The 21,568-nt window shown below is 36.6% G+C and overlaps 1 protein-coding gene across 2 annotated transcripts in view; it reads right to left on the reverse strand.

Annotated features, from left to right (window-relative positions):
• Positions 1-21,568, reverse strand: part of MICU1 (mitochondrial calcium uptake 1) — a 181,278-nt gene that overhangs the window by 12,877 nt on the left and 146,833 nt on the right. For both annotated transcript variants that reach the window (XM_019745859.3, XM_074339573.2), the window contains exon 10: positions 13,695-13,803. In XM_019745859.3, coding sequence (XP_019601418.2) covers positions 13,695-13,803 — 109 coding nt within the window. The remainder of the gene's footprint in view (positions 1-13,694; positions 13,804-21,568) is intronic.

Genomic DNA, 21,568 nt, shown 5'->3' on the forward strand with positions numbered 1-21,568 from the left:
AACAGCCTTGCTCTGATTTCAAATGTATCTGATAATTATAAGTTAGTTCATTTTCATATAGATTTGGCTATAACTTTAGGCTATAACATGTCCCTTAAGACATTACTGCATTCCATAAAAAACTGATGTAGTTATAGTCATAGAATTTCAAATCTGGGAGAATCCTTGGAGATATTTAATGTAACGCTAACCTGAGTGTCACAGAAATTGTGACTTGCTCTTGGTGTCAAGAAAATTAATGACATAGGAAAGTGTCATAGTCCTATTATTTCCTTCCTCACCCTAGGCTTTTATTAGAGCATTTCACCTTCCTTCCAGGATCTGATCATGCTTAGAATTAATTCACTCATTTATTCAACATTAACCAAACATCTACTGTATATACAGCATTGTTCTAGGCTCAGAGTAGAATATACAGATGTGGAAAACATGGTTCATGTCCATGAGAGTTTATAGTCTAGTAAAAAATTCTCCCATGAATGCTGAGGATATTAGAGATACCAACAGGGGTTAGATATTCCTAGAAATAGAGAACAAATAATGATAACACCTTCTGAAAGCAATGATCCCAAGAATTTTTGTATGAATGATGAAACTCAGGAAAAGCTAAAAGCTCCAATCCTCATTAATAAGTACAAACAACTTATAACTTCTAATTTGAACCTCAAAAGTGACAGAAAAAAGCAGTAGATATTACTTCCTAAGAGAACAAAAGTTAAGCCTCATCAGATTCTAGGTTGGATCTTTTTATTTTTTTTAAATCACTTTTTAAAAAGTTTCCATATTGGGATACATTATTTCCAGTCTGTTAGCTGTTTAATAAGACAGGCAGGTAAAGAATTGTCACAAGGCTAGTGAGGAGCAGGTACTTGAACTCAGGTTTGAATTTAAAACCAAAATTTATGCTTACAAATTTCTTGCATAAAGTTAATGTGCAATAAATAAATGCTAGATGTTAGGACAGTATTTAAAAATGTAACAAATCCTTTTTTTCCAGTCAAGATATGGTGGAGTAGGTAAATGCTGTGCTTGCCTCCTCTCACCACCACATCAAAATTACAACTAAACTACAGAACAACCATCACTGAGAATCACCTGAAGTCTAGTTGAACTGAAGCCCTACAACTAAGGACATATAGAAGAAGCAACCTCGAGACTATTAGGAGGGGCAGAGACATGGAATGGGCTGGTCCCATTAAAAATCAGGAGGGATATCTCTGCTGCAGAGGTCCCCCTTGGAGGAACGAAAGATCCCTGCCCCACACCAGGCTCTCCAGCCCAGCGTTCCAGTGCCAGGAAGAGAAGTCCCCATAACTTCTGGTTGTGAAAACCAGTGGACATTGTGGCTGAGTGAGATGGAGGGCAGCTAGAGTCCCAGACGCTCCTCTTAAAGGGCCCATGCACAAACTTATCACTGACAGACTCACTCACTCTCAGATCCAGTGCTAGGGCAGCAGCTTAAAAGATGCCACGGACATATGGGGAGGAACGGAGCTGTCTGGCTTCAGCATGAGGCTGGAAAGGCAGCTTTCTCCTGGATAGGGGAGCTGGAGGAAGCCATTGTTTCTTTTTAACTTTCCCCCCTCCTGGAGTGCAGATGCAGGCAGCCGCCATATCTGAGTCTCCATCAACGTGTTTAACACCATTCTTTTGCCTTGCCCTGGTGATTTCCTGAGACTCTACCCAACCCAACTGTTGGGCACACTCAGGCCACTTCCAGTGGCTTTTCATAAAAACAGCCTGCCTTAGCTGATGCTGCAGACTTTCCTAAAGTCTCTCAAAGGTTCACAAAACCCAAACAAGCAGCATCTGGCTTCAGCATGTCCTGTACCTCTGGCTGAGTAGCTCTAAGCCTGGCACTAGTGACAGCTGGCATTGGTTTGTGGCTTGGCCTCTTGAGGCATCTCCAAGACCAGTGCGGGTGGTGGCCATCTGCAGATTGCTTTGTGGTTCATGCCAGGTGTCCTGGGCAGGGCACAGGACGTGGTTAAACTTGGCTTGCAGTGAGTCCCCTTCCAGGAGGCTCTGGGGCTGGTACGCCCAGTGGCCAGCTTTGGACTGAGCTGGAGCATCACCTGGCTGCCTCCAAAAATGACACATCCAAAGCGCAGACTGGACAGGCACCAGAGCCCTGCTAAAGCAAATCCTGTGCTGTAGGGTCTGCCTCTGCACCACACTTCCTCCACTGTAGTCATGTCCAGTCCTCACAACCAATCAGCCTGAGGGTCAATCCCTCCCATTAACATGTAACAGCAAGGTTTGAATACAATAGGAGGGCACACAACTCACACAAGAAATACACCTGGAACACCCAGCTCTGGTGATGAGGGAGACTCTGCCACTAGGACCCACAGCACACCTACTACATAACGCCATTCTACTAGGATCGGGAAGCATAGCAGTCCTACCTAATACATAGAAACAAACACAGGGAGGCAGCCAAAATGGGGAGACAAAGAAACATATCCCAAATAAAGGAACAGAACAAAGCTCCAGAAAAAGAACTAAACAAAATGGAGACAAGCAATCTATGAGATGCAGAGTTCCAAATCCTGGGTATAAAGATGCTCAGTGATCTCAGGGAGAACTTCAACAAAGAGATAGGAAGCATAAAAATGGAGATGGAAACCATAAAAAAACCTGTCAGAAATAAAGAATATAATAATGGAAATGAAGAATACATTACAGAGAATCAACAGATTAGATGAAGCAGAGGATCGAATCAGTGATTTAGAAGATAAGGTAGCAGGAAACACCCAATTGAAACAGAAAAAGAAAAAAGAACCCCCCAAAAATAAAGAGTTTAAGGGGCCTCTGGGATAACATCAAGCATACCAACATTCACATCATAGGGGTACCAGGAGAAGAAGAGAGCAAGGAATTGAAAACCTATTTGATGAAATAATTCCTAACCTGGTGAAGGAAATGGAGCAGAGAGTCCCAGGAGGAGCAAAGAATCCCAAACAAGATGAACCCAAAGAGGCTCACACAAAGACACATCATAATTAAAATGCCAAAGGTTAAAGACAAAGAAATGGTCTTAAAAGCAGCAAGAGAAAGGCAGTTAGTTACATACAAGGAGCTCCCATAAGACTGTCAGCTGATTTCTCAACAGAAACTTTGCAAGCCAGAAGGGATTGGCACGAAATATTCAAAGTGATGAAAAGAAGGACCTACAACCAAGATTACTCTACCCAGCAAAGCTGTTGTTTAGAATTGAAGGACAAAGAGCTTTCCAGATTAAAAAAAAAAAGCATTTATAGTCACCAAACCAGTTACAAGGAATGTTAGAGGGACTTCTTTAAGACACACACACACACACACACAAATAAAAAAATATGAATAAAATGGCAATAACTACATATCAGTAATTCCTTTCAATGTAAATGGATTAAAGGCTCCAATCAAAAGACACAGGGTGGCTGAATGGGTAAGAAAAAAAGGCCCATATGCCTACAAGAGACTCACTTCAGATCAGAAGACACACAGAGACTGAAAGTAGAAGGATGGAAAAAGAAATCTCACGAAAATGGAAACAAACAAAAAGCTGGGGTAGTAGCAATAGTTATACCAGATAATACAGACTTTAAGATGAAGGCTATAACAAGAGAGAAAGAAGTAATCTCATTTGTTGGTACTTATCTGAAGAAACCCAAAGTGCTACTTCATGGGGACGTGTGCATCCCTATGTTCATTGCAGCACTGTTTACAATGGCCAAGATATGAAGGCAACCTGGGTGTCCCTGAATAAAAGAATGAATGCATAAAGAAGAGGTGGTACACATATACAATGGAATATTACTCAGCCATAAAATAAGAATGAAATTTTGCCATCTGCAACTACATGGATGGACCTAGAGGGTAATGTGCTGAGTGTTGTAAGTCAGATAGAGAAAGACAAATGTCATATCACTTATAAGAGGAATCTAAAGAACAAAATAAACAACCAAACAAAACAGAAACAAACTCACAGATACAGAGAATATTTTGATGGCTGCCAGATGGGAGGGGGTTGGGGTGGGAAAAAAGAGGTAGGGATCAAGAAGTACAAATTGATTTTTACAAAGTAGTTATGGGGATTTAGGGTCTAGCATAAGGAATATAAGTCAATAATATTGTACTAACTATGTATGGTATCAGATGGGTACTAGATTTATTGGGGTGAGAGATGGGAGGGGGCTAGGGGGGCAGGGTGAAGAAAACGACGAGATTAAGAAGTACAAATTGGTAGTTACAAAACAGTCATGGGAGTGTTAAGTAAAGCATAGGGAACATAGTCAATAATATGGTAACAACTATGTACAGTGCCAGGTGGGTACTAGGCTAGCAGGGGGATCACTTCTTAAATTATATAAATGTCTACACAATGCTGTACACCTGAAATTAACATAAAATAATATTGAATGTCAAGTGTAATTGAAAAATTGAAAAAGGGGAGAAAACGTGAAGGGGAATAAGAAGTTCAAATTTCCAGGTATAAAACAAGTTATAGGGATATAATGTACTCCAAAACATCATAGTTTCCAAAAGGACTTTATTCTGGCCCCTAGAATGGTCAACTCTTAGCCAAAGGAAACTGGGAGGAAATAGCTCAGAGCCCGTCTTTCTTAAGCTACTGAGCATGGTTCAAAATGGCAAACCTCCATTGCCTCCTGGATTGTATTTCAGCAAAGATTTTCAAATCCCAGCAGCATTTTGGGATATACTGAGAGGTAACACGATGGTGTGGAAAGAATATCGATTTGGGGATTAGAGAGACCTGGGTTTGAATCCTGGCTCTACTACTGCCTACCTGGGTAACCATGAGCAAGCTGCTTCATTTTCTAATTCTTCATCCATCAAATGGGGGATGATACCTTTCAGGTTTTAAGAATTAAGAGAGATAATGTCCATAAAGCACTTGCGTTATGCCTGGCCTATGAAATGGTCAATATTATTGACTGTATTCCACACGCTGTACATTATATTCCCATAAATGGTTCTATATCTGGAAATTTGAACCTCTTATTCCCTTTCACCTTTCCCCTCCTTTTTAAATTTTCAATTACAGGTGACATTCATTGCTATGAAATAATGGTTGCTGTTAGTGTTCCAGATGTGTGATGGCCTCACAGTCCTCCAACGGGCAATGCTGCAGGAGAGCTCAGGAGAGGGTGGCAGTTTGTCAAAGACGATCGTTCAGAATACAACAGTCTGGTATGTGCTAGAAATTACTCCATCACTAATTTCTGACTTCTCCAACAACCTAGTGGGGACCTAAATGCCAAAAACACTGAAACTCCTTTATTCATTCGAAATTATTAGATTCAAAGATTTTTAAAACCACCAAGATTCTTAGAGGTCATTCGTGCCACTGCAGAGATAAAAGAAATTGATTTGAGATCATTGGGTGATATGACAGATACTTCAGAAAAAATACTTGGGGTGGCAGAGCATCCTGTGGGGGTTATGCCACTGGTTTTATTATTTATTCTCTTGACTTGTCAGGCAATACCTATACATATAGAATGACTATAAAGCATTAAGGCCAGACCATGTCACAAACTATGATTTTCAATCTAAGTCGGCTGTTGTGTTGGGACATGAAGACTAAAGGTGAGGGACTATATTTGTGTGATTATTTTCCTGTCTTATAGTTCAAACTACACAGGGGACACAACTGGACCTCCAAGTTTACCAAATTATAATATCATGAGGTGCTTTATAATGGGGATCTATCATACCTGAAAACCTTTTATTCTCTTGGCGGAAATAAGAATACTCTAAGTTATATATAGGCTATAACTCATTCTAGAGCTCCAACTCCAATAATTTCCAACTTTTCCATCATAGGATGCCATTGGGGAAGGAGTCGAGTTCAATTTTCCATTACTTCTTCAGCAGACTAGGTAAATCATTTGGATAGCCCTTGAGAAGTTATGTATTTAATTTTCTGCCCCGTATGTATAAGAATAAGCAGTAGAACCAATTTCTCTTAAGTGCTAAATAAAAGAGACAACCTATATTGGAAACATACAGTACTTCATGGAGAAAGGTTTTTTTCTTCAAATGGTCGTAATTCACTGAGGACATTTCATTTTTGCCTGAGAGTTGTCATTCTCACGTGGGCCATGTAGAACTAAAGAAAAAGCCTCGATGAAATTGGCATTTTAGTCTGGAGGGTTTGGCTCATGCTGCAGTATGGTAAATCTGCAGTTGCCACCTGCCTGGGCTCAAACTGTTCTGAGGAACATTAGTTCTGTAAGTTGTTAAAAGACATTTGGGGTAAAATCAAGTTTGGGAACTATACCATTCTCTTGGAGATTACTAATGCACATTAGCGTATTAAAACGTTGGCAGAAGTGGTGCTGTAGGAAGAAATTCTGGCAGTTTCCAAACTTATTTGAACGATGGAATGCTTTTTTTTAACCTCCAGAACCATTAACATATTGCAGTATATGGTGTTCGTCAAAATGCTGTTAGGGCAATTCTGTGCTAAATTATTGTCTACAGACAGGTTTGCAAGCTCTGAAACAGCCAAGGAAGAAACAGTGCCAGGGACTCTAAGATGGTGCCAATTTCTGAAGGTCCTAACCTTTCGGGAAAGAAATGAAGGTAGCTGAGACCGACAGCAGCGGAGACTGAGAGCAGAAGGCAGACACAAGTTCTCCTTCTCTACCCCTGCCCACTGCTTCCCCACCCCCAATACTGGTCAGAGGCGCCCGTTTTAATCTTCTTACTTAATTAGCACTTAGCACACCAAACTTGACCAGCTTGTATACTTATCTTTCTCCTATTAGACTGTGACCTTTTTGAGGGTAGAACACTGTGCCCAGCTGCTATAACCCAGTACCTATGCTGCTGCCTGAATAAATGGATGAACCACACTAAATTTGGTTTATTGACATTTATTAAACATTCCTAATGGAAGCAGTTGACATTTATTAAACATTCACTGCATGATAGGCACAAGGTTAATAGCCTATGAGTTGGGTATGATTACACTGATTTTAAACACAGAGAAGCTAAATAGCCCAAAGCTACTCAGTTGGTAAATGATGGAATCGAGATTAAAAGCCAGACAATATGACTTCAGAACTTGGGTTCTTAACCAATACGAGTATGCTTTTCTTTCTCCCTTCTAAGATTCATCTCAGCAGTAAAATTCCATGATTCTGCAGAGGGAGGATTCGTATAGAACTCAAAACAATGGCAAAATCACTAGTACGACTGTCAGGACCAGTAGGGTTTAAAAGCAAAGGGGACAGTGCAAGGAGAGGCTGCAAAAGACCAGCACATACGGTGGAGTGAAGGAACGTGGAAAGGACAGCGGAACACATACTAGAGGCCTCTCTGAGGAAGTGACATTTGAATCGAGACTTGAAAGATAAATAGACGTTGCCCAGGTTTCTAAAACAATTACGTTTTAAAAAAAATAGACAGTATTAATATTCTCATAGTAAAATAAATGTACAATTCGCATTTATTTTTGTTTCTATTTTTGCCTTACTTTGTGGACTACATATGAGTGATGTTTAGTTCTTGGTTGCTGTAAGTGGGTTAAATGGTGGCCCTCCAAAAGATATGTCTACATCTTAGTCCCTGGAACTTGTGACTGTGACTCTGTTTGGAAGAAGGTCTTTGCAGATGTAATTAAGTTAAGGATCCTGAGATGTAATCTGGGTTAAGAATTACCCAGGTAGGCCCTAAATCCAATGACAAATGTGCTTATAAGACACATACAGAAGGAACACATATAGGGAGGAGGAGGGGAAGGCCATGTGAAGCCAAAAGCAGTGATTGGACTTACGCACCACAAACCAAAGAACTAGAGCTTCCAGAAGCTGGAAGAGACAAAGGCGGATTCTACCCCTTGATGTGGGCCCTTGCCAACATCTTTTGTTTTTATTTTCTTTCTTTAAATTAAAGTTTATTGGGTATTGGCAACATCTTGATCTAAGGTCTGTGGCCTTCGGAACTGTGAGAGAATACATTTCTGTTGTTTTAAGTCAGCAGATTTGTGTGATTTGTTATGGTAGCCCTAGGAAATGAATACACTTGGCTTCGTCCTGTCACTGTGCATGAATCTGGGCCAATTTCCCCTCGATATCTATCGTTTTACACTTAGGGAATCCAAAGTTATACAGATAAAACAAACTAAGAAGTCAAAACAAATGCCAAGTATCATATATCTCAAAGCCAGACATATTTTTGGGTATCGGATATGACTATAATTTGCGCCACTGACTCTATTAGCAAGGGTAATGAGGCATGGACTATATGGATACTACCAGGGAAATGGCCTGAAGTGTTCTGAAAGAAACACTTTGTCTCTCTCTCTCTTTTTTCTTTTTAACCACCTGGTTGCACTTTCCTTTGCTACCCTGAATCATTCTATTTTGTATACCCTATAATTTTAACATGGACAATGATTCATCCTATATAGCTGTTCTTTAAAGTAATTCTATTGTCTTTAGTAGGGCTTTTCAAAAAAAGGTATGCAAATATAAAGAGGAGCTTATTAATTTTATTTTCACGGTAAGTTATAACTTTATTTTTTTCTTCTTTTTTTTTTTTTTTAAGTTATAACTTTAAATCTGATATCTTTGGAGTTGCAGATGCTATTAAACCTGTTTTGTGAAATAGAACAATATAACCAGAGCTATTCTGAGAAATGACTGCGGCATTACGCACATACTCAACTTCCATGATATTAAATTTTTTCAAAATATTCTACAGAGGTGAGAGGAGGTATTATTTTAAACAAACAAATAAACAAACAAGAAAACAAACAATTGCTACTTTAAAAAGTTGTGTAGATCGAGAAAATGAAATAAAAAGCATCCGGTTTGGAAAGGAAGAAGTAAAATAATCTCTATTCTTAGAATATCTTAAGGAATCCATCAAAAAGTGTTAGATAAGTAAAGTTGTGTTTATAAAATCTCAATCAGTACTTTGGAAAGATTTAAAAATCACACATTGCAGTACTCAAAAGAGAAATATAGACATTGTCAAATAAAGCAAAAACTAAGATAATTCATCGCTAACCAATCATTACCCCAAGGAATGATAAAGGAAGTTCTTCAGACTGATGGGAAGTGAAACCAGATAAAAATTTAGATATTCCGAAATAAATGAAAAGCAATCAAAATGGTAAGCATGAGTAAATGGCAAACATGGGTAAGCATAAAAGATTATTTTTTCACTTAACTTCTTAAAAAATATAACTGTTGAAAGCAAAAATCCTAATATTGTATTGTAGGGATTATAACATACAGATAAAATACAAATGACAACTATAGTATAAAGGATGGGGTAATAGTAGATGGAACTATATGATTGCAAGTTTCTTACATTTCACTTGAAGTGGTATAATATCAACTTTAAGTAAACCATGAAAAGTTAAAATTTCTAGAGAAACCACTAAAATAAAAAATGCAAATAGATATAGCTAAAAGGCCACTAGAGTCAACTATATGTCTAGAAGAGATGCACCTAAAGATACAGATAGGTTGAACATAAAAGAATAGAAAAAGACTTACCATGCAAACAATAACCACAAAAAAAGCTGGAGTAATTGTATCCATATCAGACAAAACAGATTTCAAAAAAAGATGTATTACTAAAAATAAAGGGAGGACATTTCTTAAGGATAAAAGGGTCAATTCATCAGGAGAACATAATGATCATAATCATTAAGTGTGTATGCACTTAATACCAGAGAACTCAAAATTCATGAAGTGAAGACTGCCATCATTTAAAGAGAAAAATAGGAAAATCCACATATGATATGTGGAGATTTTAATATCCCCCCTCTCACTAACTAGACAAAAAAGTCAGAAAGGGCGTAAAAGATCTGAACACCATCAACCACCTTGATCTAACTGACATTTTTACAACATTGTACTCAAAAGCACAAAATATATATTCTTTTCAAGTGTATATGAAACATTCATCAAAACACTGACCATATGCTGGGCCATAAAATAAGTCTCAATCAATTTTAAAGAATTGAAATTTTTACAGTGTGTTCTTTGACTACAGTGTAATTAAACTAGAAATAAAAAATAGATCTAGAAAAAAACAAAATATTTGGAAATTAAACAACATACTTTTTTTTTTTTTTTAATTTTTTATTTATTTAAGTGTGTTTTTCCAGGACCCACCAGCTCCAAGTCAAGTAGTTATTTCAATCTAGTTTTGGAGAGCATAACTCACAGTGGCCCATGTGGGGATCGAACTGGCAACTTTGTTGTTAAAAGCACCGCGCTCTAACCAAAATTGCTAAACTGCTATGTAAATTAAATAAGAAAAAAGAAAAGAGAAAACATAATTCACCAATGTTAGCAGTAAGAGGGGATTTTAGATTCTACAGACATCAAAAGGATAATAATGGAATATTACGAATAGCTTTATGTCAATAAATTCAATAACTTAAACAAAATGGGAAAATTCCTAAAAAATACAACTTCTCAAAATTCATGAAAGATAAAAACACAAACTCTGAATATATTTACTAAAGAAATTAAATTATTAAAACCTTCCCACAAACAAAACTGCAGGCCCAGATAATTTCACTGGTGATTTCTATCAAACAATTCAGAAAGAAAAAAGAGCAATCTTATACAAAATCTTTCTGAAAATAGAGAAGAAAAAAACACATCAATTCAGTTTATGAAGACAGTATAGTCTGATACAAAACCTTAAGACATTACAAAAGAGAAAATTTCAGACCAATATCCCTGAATAGTAAACAAAATGTTAGCAAATCAAATCTAGCAACATACAAAAAGTCTAATACATCATTATAAAGTTGGGTTTCATTCAGGGCAATAAGGGACAATCAATGTAATCTACCATATTAAGAAAATAAAGGAGGAAAGCTATATAATCATTTCTATATATATATAGAAAAAGTACTTGACAAAACTTACTACCCATTGATGATAAACATCCTTTTTAAATTAGGAAGAGAAAAAAATTCCTTAATCTGATAATGGGCATCTATGAACAGTCTAACCTAATAACCAACTTAATGGTGAAATAGTAAATGCTTTCCACCTAAAATCAGGAAGAAGCCAAGGATGCCCACTCATAGTCAACATTGTACTGGTGATTGAAGCTAATGCAATAAGGTAAGATAAAAAGGTAGAAGAAATATCAAAAAAGAAGGGGTGAAACTATCTCTGCAGATGACATGATTGCTTACGTAGAAAAATCTATGGAATCTACACAACAACTAGAAGAATAAGCAAATTTAGCAAGCTGCAGAATACAAGATCAATATAAAAAATCAATTGTATTTTAACAGCAGCAGTAATTAAAAAATAAAAATTCCAATTATAATATCATCAAAAACATAAAATACTTAGGCATAAATTTAAAAAAATTTGTGCAAGACCTGTACACTTAAAAAACTACAAAGCCATTGCTGAGAGAATTTGAAAAAGACCTAAAAAACAGAGAGATATAATATGCTCATGAATTAGAAGACTCATTATCACTAAGATGTCAGTTCTCCCCAAATTAATCTACATATTCAATGTGACTGCAATCACAGTCCTACCTCTTTTTTACATAAGAAAGTGACAAGCTGGTTCTACAATTTATATGGAAATACAAAGGACATAAAATATGTAAAGCAATCTTGAAAAGGAAGAATAAAGTTGGGAGGATTAATAATCCTACTTCAAGACTTTCTATGTAATCAAGTAATCAAGTACAGTGAATATGGGTATAAAAATAGACATATAGATAAATGTAACAGACTAGAGAGCTCAGAAATAGATCTACATTTAAAAAGTCATCTGATTTTTGAAAAAGGTGCCAAAGCAAACCAATGGATGGCCTTTTCGACAAATGGTGTTGGTACAACTTGATATCCATATTAAAAAAAAGAAATCTTGACTTCTACTTCACACCATATATAGAAATTAATTTGAGATAGATCATATATGGAATATAAGAGCTAAAACACTAAAGCTTGTAGGAGAAAATACAGGTGATTATCGTCATAGTTTGGTGGTACTTAAAGGTTTATTAGGACCAGAAAGTAATAACCAAAAATAAAAATTTGATAAATTACTTTATAAAAAAAAAAAAAAAAAAAACTTCTGCCAATCAAAAGACACCATTAAGAGAGTAAATAGTTAAGCCACAGACTAGAAAAATATACATAAAATATATATCTGATATAGAACTTGTATCTAGAATATCTCGAGATCTTCCACAATTCAGTATTAAGACAAACAATCTAATAAAAATAGGCAAAATATTTGAACTGACACTTCACCAAAGAAGATATATGAATGACAAGAACACAAAAAGCTGCTCAACAGCAGAAGTCGTCAGGGAAATACAAATTAAAAACACAACGAGACATCTTTATATATACTCCAGAATCACTAAAATTAAATAAGACTGATACCACCAATTATTGACAAGAATGTGGAACAACTTGAACTATTATACATTATTGGTGAGAGTATAAAAAGATACACTGTGAAAAAGGGTCTGACAATTTTTTATAAAAAAAGTACTCACCTTCCACTGGACCTAGCAATTCACTCCTAGGTATTTAATCCAAGATAAATGAAAATAAATGTCCTCATAAAGGCCAATATAAGAATGTTCATAGCTTTGTTCAAGATAGCTAATAACTGGAAACAGCCAATGTATCCAACAGAAGAATGGTTAAACAAATTGTGGAGTAGCCATACAATGGATTGCTAGTCATAAAAAAGGAAGAAACTCTTATACATGCAATATGTTTTGATCTCAAAAACATGCTGAAATGTTAAAAAGGGTGTACACTGTATAATTCCATTTTTATGAAGTTCTAGAACAAACAACATTAAATTATGGCAGAAAAATACACACAATTAAGGTTGCCTCTTGGTGAGTGGGGGCAGAAATTGACTGTGAAGGGGCACCAGGTACTTGAAACAATACTGAACTTCAGTTACTATTCATGGTGAAGTATTTAGGAGGTAAGTGCACTTAAGTCTGTGACTTACTTTGAATGCAACAAAAAATAAGAAAGAGTGCTAGAGGGATGAATACATACATAGATATACTGTCAGGGAAATACTGCCAAATGTTAATTGAGCCAGATATATGGACATTCTTTGAATGAGTATTCCAACTGTTCTAAATGTTGGAAATTTTTCATAATAAAATGTTGGGAAAAATTGTGTTTTCAATTCCTCTGGTTTCTCTCACATTACCTATACAAATTTGAACAGAATTTGTATGAAGTAAGCCAATAGTGGGTGCTATTCTCTGAGTCATGATTTTACCTTAAAAAAAAAAAATCACACTTGAATACAAGAAATAATCCAAGCCATTCCTTCTTACCAAAGAATAAATTAAAATACATAGTGATTTTAGAGTTTTACATTATAGACTCGTATGTAACGACTCTGGCTCCAATGAGAGAAGACCCAAAGTTTCATGTACTCTGCCTCAGCTCAGATGTCTATTTCCAAGGCTAACCATCTGCCTTGACTACAGCCTTTAGCACAAGGAAATGTATTTGCTGAGCTTGGCCTCTCAAGGTGAAACGCAAGGCTCATACAATGTTAACAAAAACCAAAACAAATCAAAAACACAATGTCAAGAAAAACTCATATACTACAGTTAAGGACGGGTAGTCACCTAGTAGATTATACATTCAATGTTTATACCGTTAAGAAAAAACTTTTGGGTTTAATTACCTTTATCAAGAGATGCCCCGGCCATATGGTAAAAGCTCAGTGCAGTGTCCACATCATTAATATTCTTTAGGAAAGTAAAGAAGTTCTCCACTTCCTGAAATGTCAGACCCTGAAAGAAGAGACAACAAGGTAAAGCAGGAACTTGTAACAAAAAGCTGCATAAAATGCAGAAAACTAGGCCTATCAATCAGAAATTTATGCTATGCTTAGAACAGAAACTGAATAAATTAGTCAAGGAATGTCAAATTTGTACACAACAGGGGAACAAAACTCTAGAATTTTACCCTGAAAAAGTCAAGCTGGCTAACTGCTTTCCTCTTACATGTAAAATCTGACATGAAGCTGTTTCCAGTGGTGGCTGATTATTTTTAATGAAAATATGTCTAACTGTGCCCTCCACTTAGTCACAGTATCTATTACCGAGTACGACACTTCCTAAGTGAGCTGCAGCCATTTGATCTGTTATAGCTCAACAGGTAAGACCAGAATCAGGACTCCCATTTAAGTAACCTACTCACAGGCCAGCTACGCTTTTTGAGGCTTAAGCTAATTAAAGAACCACCAAAGCCAGTGATACCTATACATCAGAATGGTCTCAGAATTGAGCAGAACCCAAGCACTTGGGAAGCTGTTCATTATCTTAATTTAAAAGTCAAGAAGGAAGCAATTTGCCACTTAACTTTAACCTGATGAAATTCTGTGAATAAAGGAGTTCTTTTCAAAAGCTGGTCAGAGGTTTGCTGATCTCGAATTCTACTTTCTATGATGGCTCAAGAGAGAGTAGTTACATAAATAGGGGCTACAGGGAGGAGTTCTCTTACAGGGAGGAAGATTTGTCCTGTGTGCCTATTTCCCACTTCTCACACATCATGCTCTGATGGAAATGAATACAATTTCTAAGAAGTAAATAACACTGAAGAGACACTGAGGTTAATGCCTTTTAATGAAAACTCAGGTCCTTAATGGATTGCAGATGCTGACTGGCTGCTACTTAGTGCTGCTCCTCTTCCGATTTCCATCTCACCAAACTACAGAGCCCAGGAATCCACATGGAGAACTCAATAACGAGGAAACCTCAATACAGGCAATCTACAGTACTTCCTGGTACTCTCCAAGGTTGTCAGTGGTATCTGTCTCATTTTACCAACCAAACTGAGAGTTAAAATACTGTATGTATAATTATGTCACACGATCTTTTATAGTCCCCCCCAAGAATCAAAGAACTTAAACTTTTTATTGTGGAACATGACTACCGTATAGAAAGGTGCAGAAAACATAAATGTACAACTTAACTGTTGTAGAATGAACACCCATAAAATCTCCATTTCGGTGAAGAAACAGACTATTATCGGCATCCCAGAGCCTCCCTCCCTCCCTCCCCCCAGCATGGCCTTTCTCAGTCATAGTCCTCTTCTCCCAGTGGTAATCACTATTCTGATTTTTAGGAGATTCATTTCCTTGTTCTCGCTCTCTTTTTAAAAATAGTAGTGCTGTGTTTCCCCAAAAATAAGACCTAGGTGGACAATCAGCTCTAATGCGTCTTTTGGAGCAAAAATTAATATATTATTTTATATAATATACCCGGTATTATATTATATTATATATTATATAAGTCTTATAAGACCGGGTCTTATATAATATATAATATAATATGATACGATATAATATAATATAATACCCGGTTTTATATAATTTTTGCTTCAAAAGACACATTAGAACTGATTGTCCGGCTACGTCTTATTTTCGGGGAAACATGGTACTATCTATTTGTGCATCTTTAAACAGAAACAAGAGTTTAATTGTATCTGTTTTTGAACTTGATAAATGGAGTCATGAAGTATGCATTCTATAGTCATGCCCGCATAATGACGTTTCAGTCAATGACTGACTGCATATACGACAATGGCCCCATACAATTACAACTGAGCTGGAAAATTCCTATCGCCTAGTGACATGGTAGCCACGGTAACATCATAGGGCAATGCATTACTCATGTGTTTGTGGTGATGCTGGTGTAAACAGACCTAGTTGCCAGTCCTATAAAAGTATAGCATATACACTTACGTATGTGTTTCTATGTTTTGATACACAAATACCATTGTATTGTAGTTGCCTAGAATATTCAGTACCTGATGCGGTACAGGTTTGCAGTTAGGAGCAATAGGCTGTATCATATGGCCTAGCTGTGTAGTAGGCTCTAAGTTTGTGTAAGTACACTCTGATGTTGGCACAATGATGAATTGCCTAACTACACATTTCTCAGAATGTATCCCTGTCGTTAAGTGGCACATGACTGTATTACATATGGCTTCTCTCTTTAAGATTTGTCCACATTTTTGTGTGTATCTGTAGTTCATTTATTTTTATTGCTCTAAGTATTCCACTGTGTGAACATACCACAATTATTTATCCAGTCTATCTGGACTCTTTCTAGATTTTGGCAATTATGAACAGAGGTGCATCTGTATTTAAACTTTCATTCAAACATTTATGGACTATCTACTATGCCAAGTTCCATAATATTTGGCAGTAAAATGGAAGGCCTACATTAAATATTTTTTCCCCTATTTCTTTTTTTTTTTTTTTTTAAACTTTTATTTATTTTAGGTGTGTTTTTCCGGGACCCATCAGTTCCAAGTCAAGTAGTTGTTTCAATCTAGTTGTGGAGGGCGCAACTCACTGGTCCATGTGGGGATCGAGCCGGCAACATTGGTGTTATGAGCACCTCGCTCTAACCAACTGAGCTAACCAGCCACCCCTTTATTCCCTAACTTGAGGTCATTCCCTTGGCCTCGACTTAGAGCATCCAGAGGTAGGGCTCATTCCTTGTATGAAAGTCATAGTATGCTATCTAATGTAAGCACTAGGATAGAATCAACCTCAAAGAGGAGAAACCCACTGGACCAGAAGTACAGGTTCTATTAGGCTGGTGCAAAAGTAATTGCGGTTTTTGCAATTATTTTTAACCTTTTAAACTGCAATTACCTTTCCACCAACATAATTTCATCTGCTTATAGATAGATACACTAATACCATCTTTTCTTTCCCTCCATCAAAATACACGCTGAAGTGGAAACAACCTAAGTGTCCATCGATGGATGAATGGCTAAACAAAACGTGGTATATACATATAATGAAATATTTTTCAGCCTTTAAAAGGAAGGACATTTTGACACATACTATATAACATGGATGAACCTTGAAGACATTATGTCAAGTGAAATAAGCCAGTTATAAAAGGACAAACACTGTATGATCCCACATATGTGAGGTACCTAGAGTAGTTAAACTAATAGAGACAGAAAGTAGAATGATGGCTGCCAGGGGTTTAGGGGAGGGAGAAATGGGGAATTATTGTTGAATGGGTATGGAGTTTCAGTCTGAGAAGATAAAAAAAGTTCTAGAGATGGATGGTGGTGATGGTTGTACAACAATGTGAACGTACTTTTTAAAAACATTTAAAAAGGTGTGATCAAAAAATATGGTGAATGTTTAAAAAATTTATTACAGTAAAAGACACATTGCCATTAATCCTCCTCAAAATACTCCCCCTTGTTTCGAACACACTTATCCCATCATTCTTGTCACTTTCTGAAGCAGTTCTGGAAGTCCTCTTTTGTGAGAGTCTTTCGTTGCGCTGTCACATCTGCCTCGATGTTCTGAATCATTTTGACTTTGGGGAAGAGCCAGAAGTTCCACAGTGCCAGATCCAGTGAATAAGTGTACGAGGACACACCGTAATGTTTTTATTTGACAGAAATTGCCATATACCAGAAGCAATATGTGACAGAGATTATTGTCATGATGGAGGATGATTTACTGCACACTTTAAAACATACCTTCTCTCAACTGTAGCTCACACCCTACTGACTGCACTGAACAAGTTGAAACTTGTCACATACTGTTACTAAGGTTTGCGTGCGACTTCCTGTATTGAAGATCCCTGCTTTTCCATTGGATGGCACATGGCAGCAGCATTCACCGTACTTTTTGATCACACCTCCTACTTATTTTTCAGTTACAGTTGATATTCAATATAGTGGTCTGACATTTATATAATTTATGCAGTGATTCCCCCGGTTAGTCTAGTACCCACCTGACACTGCACAACATTACTGACTATATACTCAAAGCTGTATTTCACATCCCCATGACTATTTTCTAACTACCAATTTGTACTTCTTAATCCCTTCACCTTTTCACCCAGCCTCCCAACCCTCTCCCCTCTGGTAACCATCAGTTTGTTCTCGGTATCTATGAATCTGTTTGTTTTGTTTGTTCGTTTATTTTGTTCTTTAGATTCCACATAAAAGTGAGATCATATGGTATTTGTCTACTTATTTCTGACTTATTTCACTCAGCACAATATCCTCTAGGTCCATCCATGTTGTCGCAGTGTGAATAAGTAATGCCACTGTATATGTGTATAATTATACACTTAAAATGGTAAACTTTGTTATGTATATTTTACCACAATTAAAAAAAAAGGCATGCTAAACCTTTTTTACTTTTTAGTAAGGTGTGGATTTCCATGGGCAGGGGGAAGGCAGGCATCTGAGTTGCTGAAAGGGTTTTTAAAGGCTAAAAAGTTAACATAAAATTCTGAAAACAGAAAAGGCATGGTAGAGGAAATGCTTCCTACTCTGACAAACAACTTCTAATGCATGTTAGTTAATTTACCATGAAATATCAAACAACATAGCTCAAGACCAGAGTGCTCATGACAAAAATTATTCGAGGACAAAGAGAACAATCTGAATTGAGTGGCTATTCATTTGATATCATAATTTAGAAAAACAGTGGCATACAAATCACATTATGTCATTATTAAATTGAAGTATGTAAGATTTTGCCTTTTATTATATAGATATAATAAAACAATATTTATCGAGCACTTACTAACCAGTCAGCACTGTGCCAGGAATAGTGAAGGAAATAAAACTGCACTGGCCTTGATTCTATAGAGCTTAAAATTTAGACAGGCCTCCTTAAAGAAAAGATGGTGCCAGTCACAAAAATTCTTATTTCTTGGTAACTATCTTAGTAAAAAATCCAGAGGGTTATTAGAATAAAGCTAGCATAAGATTATAACATGAGGTTTGTGGATGGGAAATGAAAGGATCTGCTTTTTGCAAGTTGAGTTGTTTAGACTAGAATGCTATAGCTTATGCACAATCTACTGGCAGGAGACTTGACCTGCAGACATAATAGTCAAAAGGAAATATCTTTCTTTTAGGCTTGGTATCAAAAGGATTTTCTTGACATACTGTGGGGAAGTGGAAGGAGTTATTTTATTCTGTAACCAACTCTTCAACAACCTGGTTATCTACCTACCTTTGGAAGGATGGACTTATACAAAACTGGGCTTTAGGTGACTAAAAAAGAAATGATTACAAGTACTTTGTGGATAGTAGAAACAGTTCTTTATGTTGCTAAAATGAATTTAACATTAGGAATTTGTTAAATAGAATTGTCCTTCAAAACTAAAAGCAATTGATAAAATGTTTAGAAGAAAACATAAAAAAATCTTTATGACCTTGAGTGAGCAAAGAGTTCTTCGATATGACAGCAAAAACACAATCAATAAAAGAAAAAAACTGGTAAATCAGACTTCATCAAAATTAAAAACTTTTGTGCTTCAAAATACTGAGAAAACTGACAAATTACAGACTGGGAGAATGTATTTAAAAATCATGTATCTGATAAAGCATTTGCATCCAGAATTAAGTAAAGAACTCTTAACAACTCAAATAATAACAGTAACAATAATCTAATTAAAAAACTATTTGAATACACATATTACCAGAAAAGATATGTGAATGGCCAATAAGTACATAAAATGATGCTCAGAATCACCAATCATTAGGGAAATGCAAATTAAAACACAATGAGGACACCACCACACACTTATTAGGATGACTGTAACAAAAAAGACAATAACAACTTTTGGTGAGGATGTGGAAAAACTAGAACTCTCATATATTGATGTGGAAATGTAACATGGTACAACCACTTTGGAAAACAGTTTCTTAAAAAAAAAAGTTAAACAGGGCGGCAGGATGGCTCAGTTGGTTAGAGCGCGAGCTTTCAACAACAAGGTTGCTGGTTCAGTTCCTGCAAGGCATGGTGGGCTGCGCCCCCTGCAACTAAAGATTGAAAATAGCAACTGGACCTGGAGCTGAGTTGCATCCTCCACAACTAGATTGAAGGCCAACCACTTGGAGCTGATGGGCCCTGGAGAAACACACTGTTCCCCAATAAAATTTATTTTAAAAAAAGACTATATTATGATATGAATGCATTTATATGAAATATTCAGAAAAGGCAAACCTATAGAGATATTATGGTCCAAAGATAATTGCGGCGTTTGCCATTATTTTTAACCTTTTAAACTGCAATTACTTTTGTACCAACCTAAGAGACGATTTATGGTATATAAATTATAAGTCAATAAAGCTGTTAAAGAAATAAAAGGTAGTTGTAGTAGATGAGAAGAGGGGTAAAGAAAATTTGGCTTCCTTTGGAGTCAGCTGTAAAGCCAGATTCCAGTGCTGACAGTCCATGGGTGGGTGCAAACACATTTTAACGGGTGATTCCCTTGCCTTGTCTTTTAATTGGTTGTCGCACATTCATTTGCGAGGAATCAACCCAATCACCTGAGCTTTCAAGGGCTACGTTAGCAGTGTTTCTAGAATCTGCTACTCCACAATGACCACAGTGTGGTTCAACTCTCAAATAGCTGCGAGAGTAAGGGACTAGGAGAGCCCACGTGAACATTATCCACAGGTAACATGCAAAGTTGATAACTTAATAGTTTTATTATAACTGTTTATAAGTCCTAACCCTGCTTTATGGCTAGGCTCAGTATTAATAAGCAACGATATACAGAGAAGGCCACTGTGGATAGGGCTGTAAGAGCAAACCCGTAGCGAAAGTTACCTTTATAACGTCTGCTTGTCAAAACCCTACTCTGCCTTTAAGGCCAAGTTCAAATTACACCTCCTCCAAGAACTCTTTAGTCTCTTCAGTTGATTCTGATCTTTCTCATTGGTGTCCCCAACAGATCTCAAATATTCATTTAAGTACGTAATACACTTCTCCATGCATTTGACAAACATTTGTCGATGAGACACTGGCTACACTGAGGATGACAAAGGTGACTGAGACACTGCTCTCTGGAGGCTCCAAGTGGAGTGAGTTGCTTTGTATTATAATCGTTTATTATCTGTCTCCCTTCATGAGGAATGTTAAGTTCCATGAGAGCAGAGACTTGGTTTTTCTCCTTACTGTGTTCCCAATATTTAGAAGCGTGCTCGGCACAAAGTAGGTGCTCAATAAATACTGAATATTTAATTATGTAGTTCTTTGCATACATATTTTTTCTTACTAGATTATATATTTCTTGAGGATAGGTGATGGTTTTTGTTTATCTCTTATCTTTCTCACAGCATCTGGCTTAGTGTCTTGCAAGTAGCAATCTCTGTCATTGAACTGAACTATAATTTTCAATTCATCCTTAAGTGAATTTGCTAAAGTATTCAAGTTTACAGCTTCTGCACTCTTAAGCATAGAGAAGCACCACTGTGAATTACATTTATGAAGTCTCAAAAAATGCTGTTTTTCTTTTTAATGAGGAGAAGATGACAATTTGGAGGATGAAAAGGAAATTCTAGAGCTGAGTTAGATTTGGCCTAGAAGAATTCACAGGAAAAAGAATATTGAGGGGAATGGGGAGAATCTGGTAGAGGATAGGGACTAATCTTTAAAATAAAGTAAAATGTTCCCCCATTACAAAAAAAGAAAAGAAAGAAAGAAAACTCTGTCTTTGCTAAATAAGAAACATGGCGGTTACTCAGGGCATGAATAGAGTAATT

Source organism: Rhinolophus sinicus, chromosome 15 (genome assembly GCF_057876585.1).
Source record: "Rhinolophus sinicus isolate RSI-liver-muscle chromosome 15, RSI-T2T, whole genome shotgun sequence".
Taxonomy (NCBI): domain Eukaryota; kingdom Metazoa; phylum Chordata; class Mammalia; order Chiroptera; family Rhinolophidae; genus Rhinolophus; species Rhinolophus sinicus.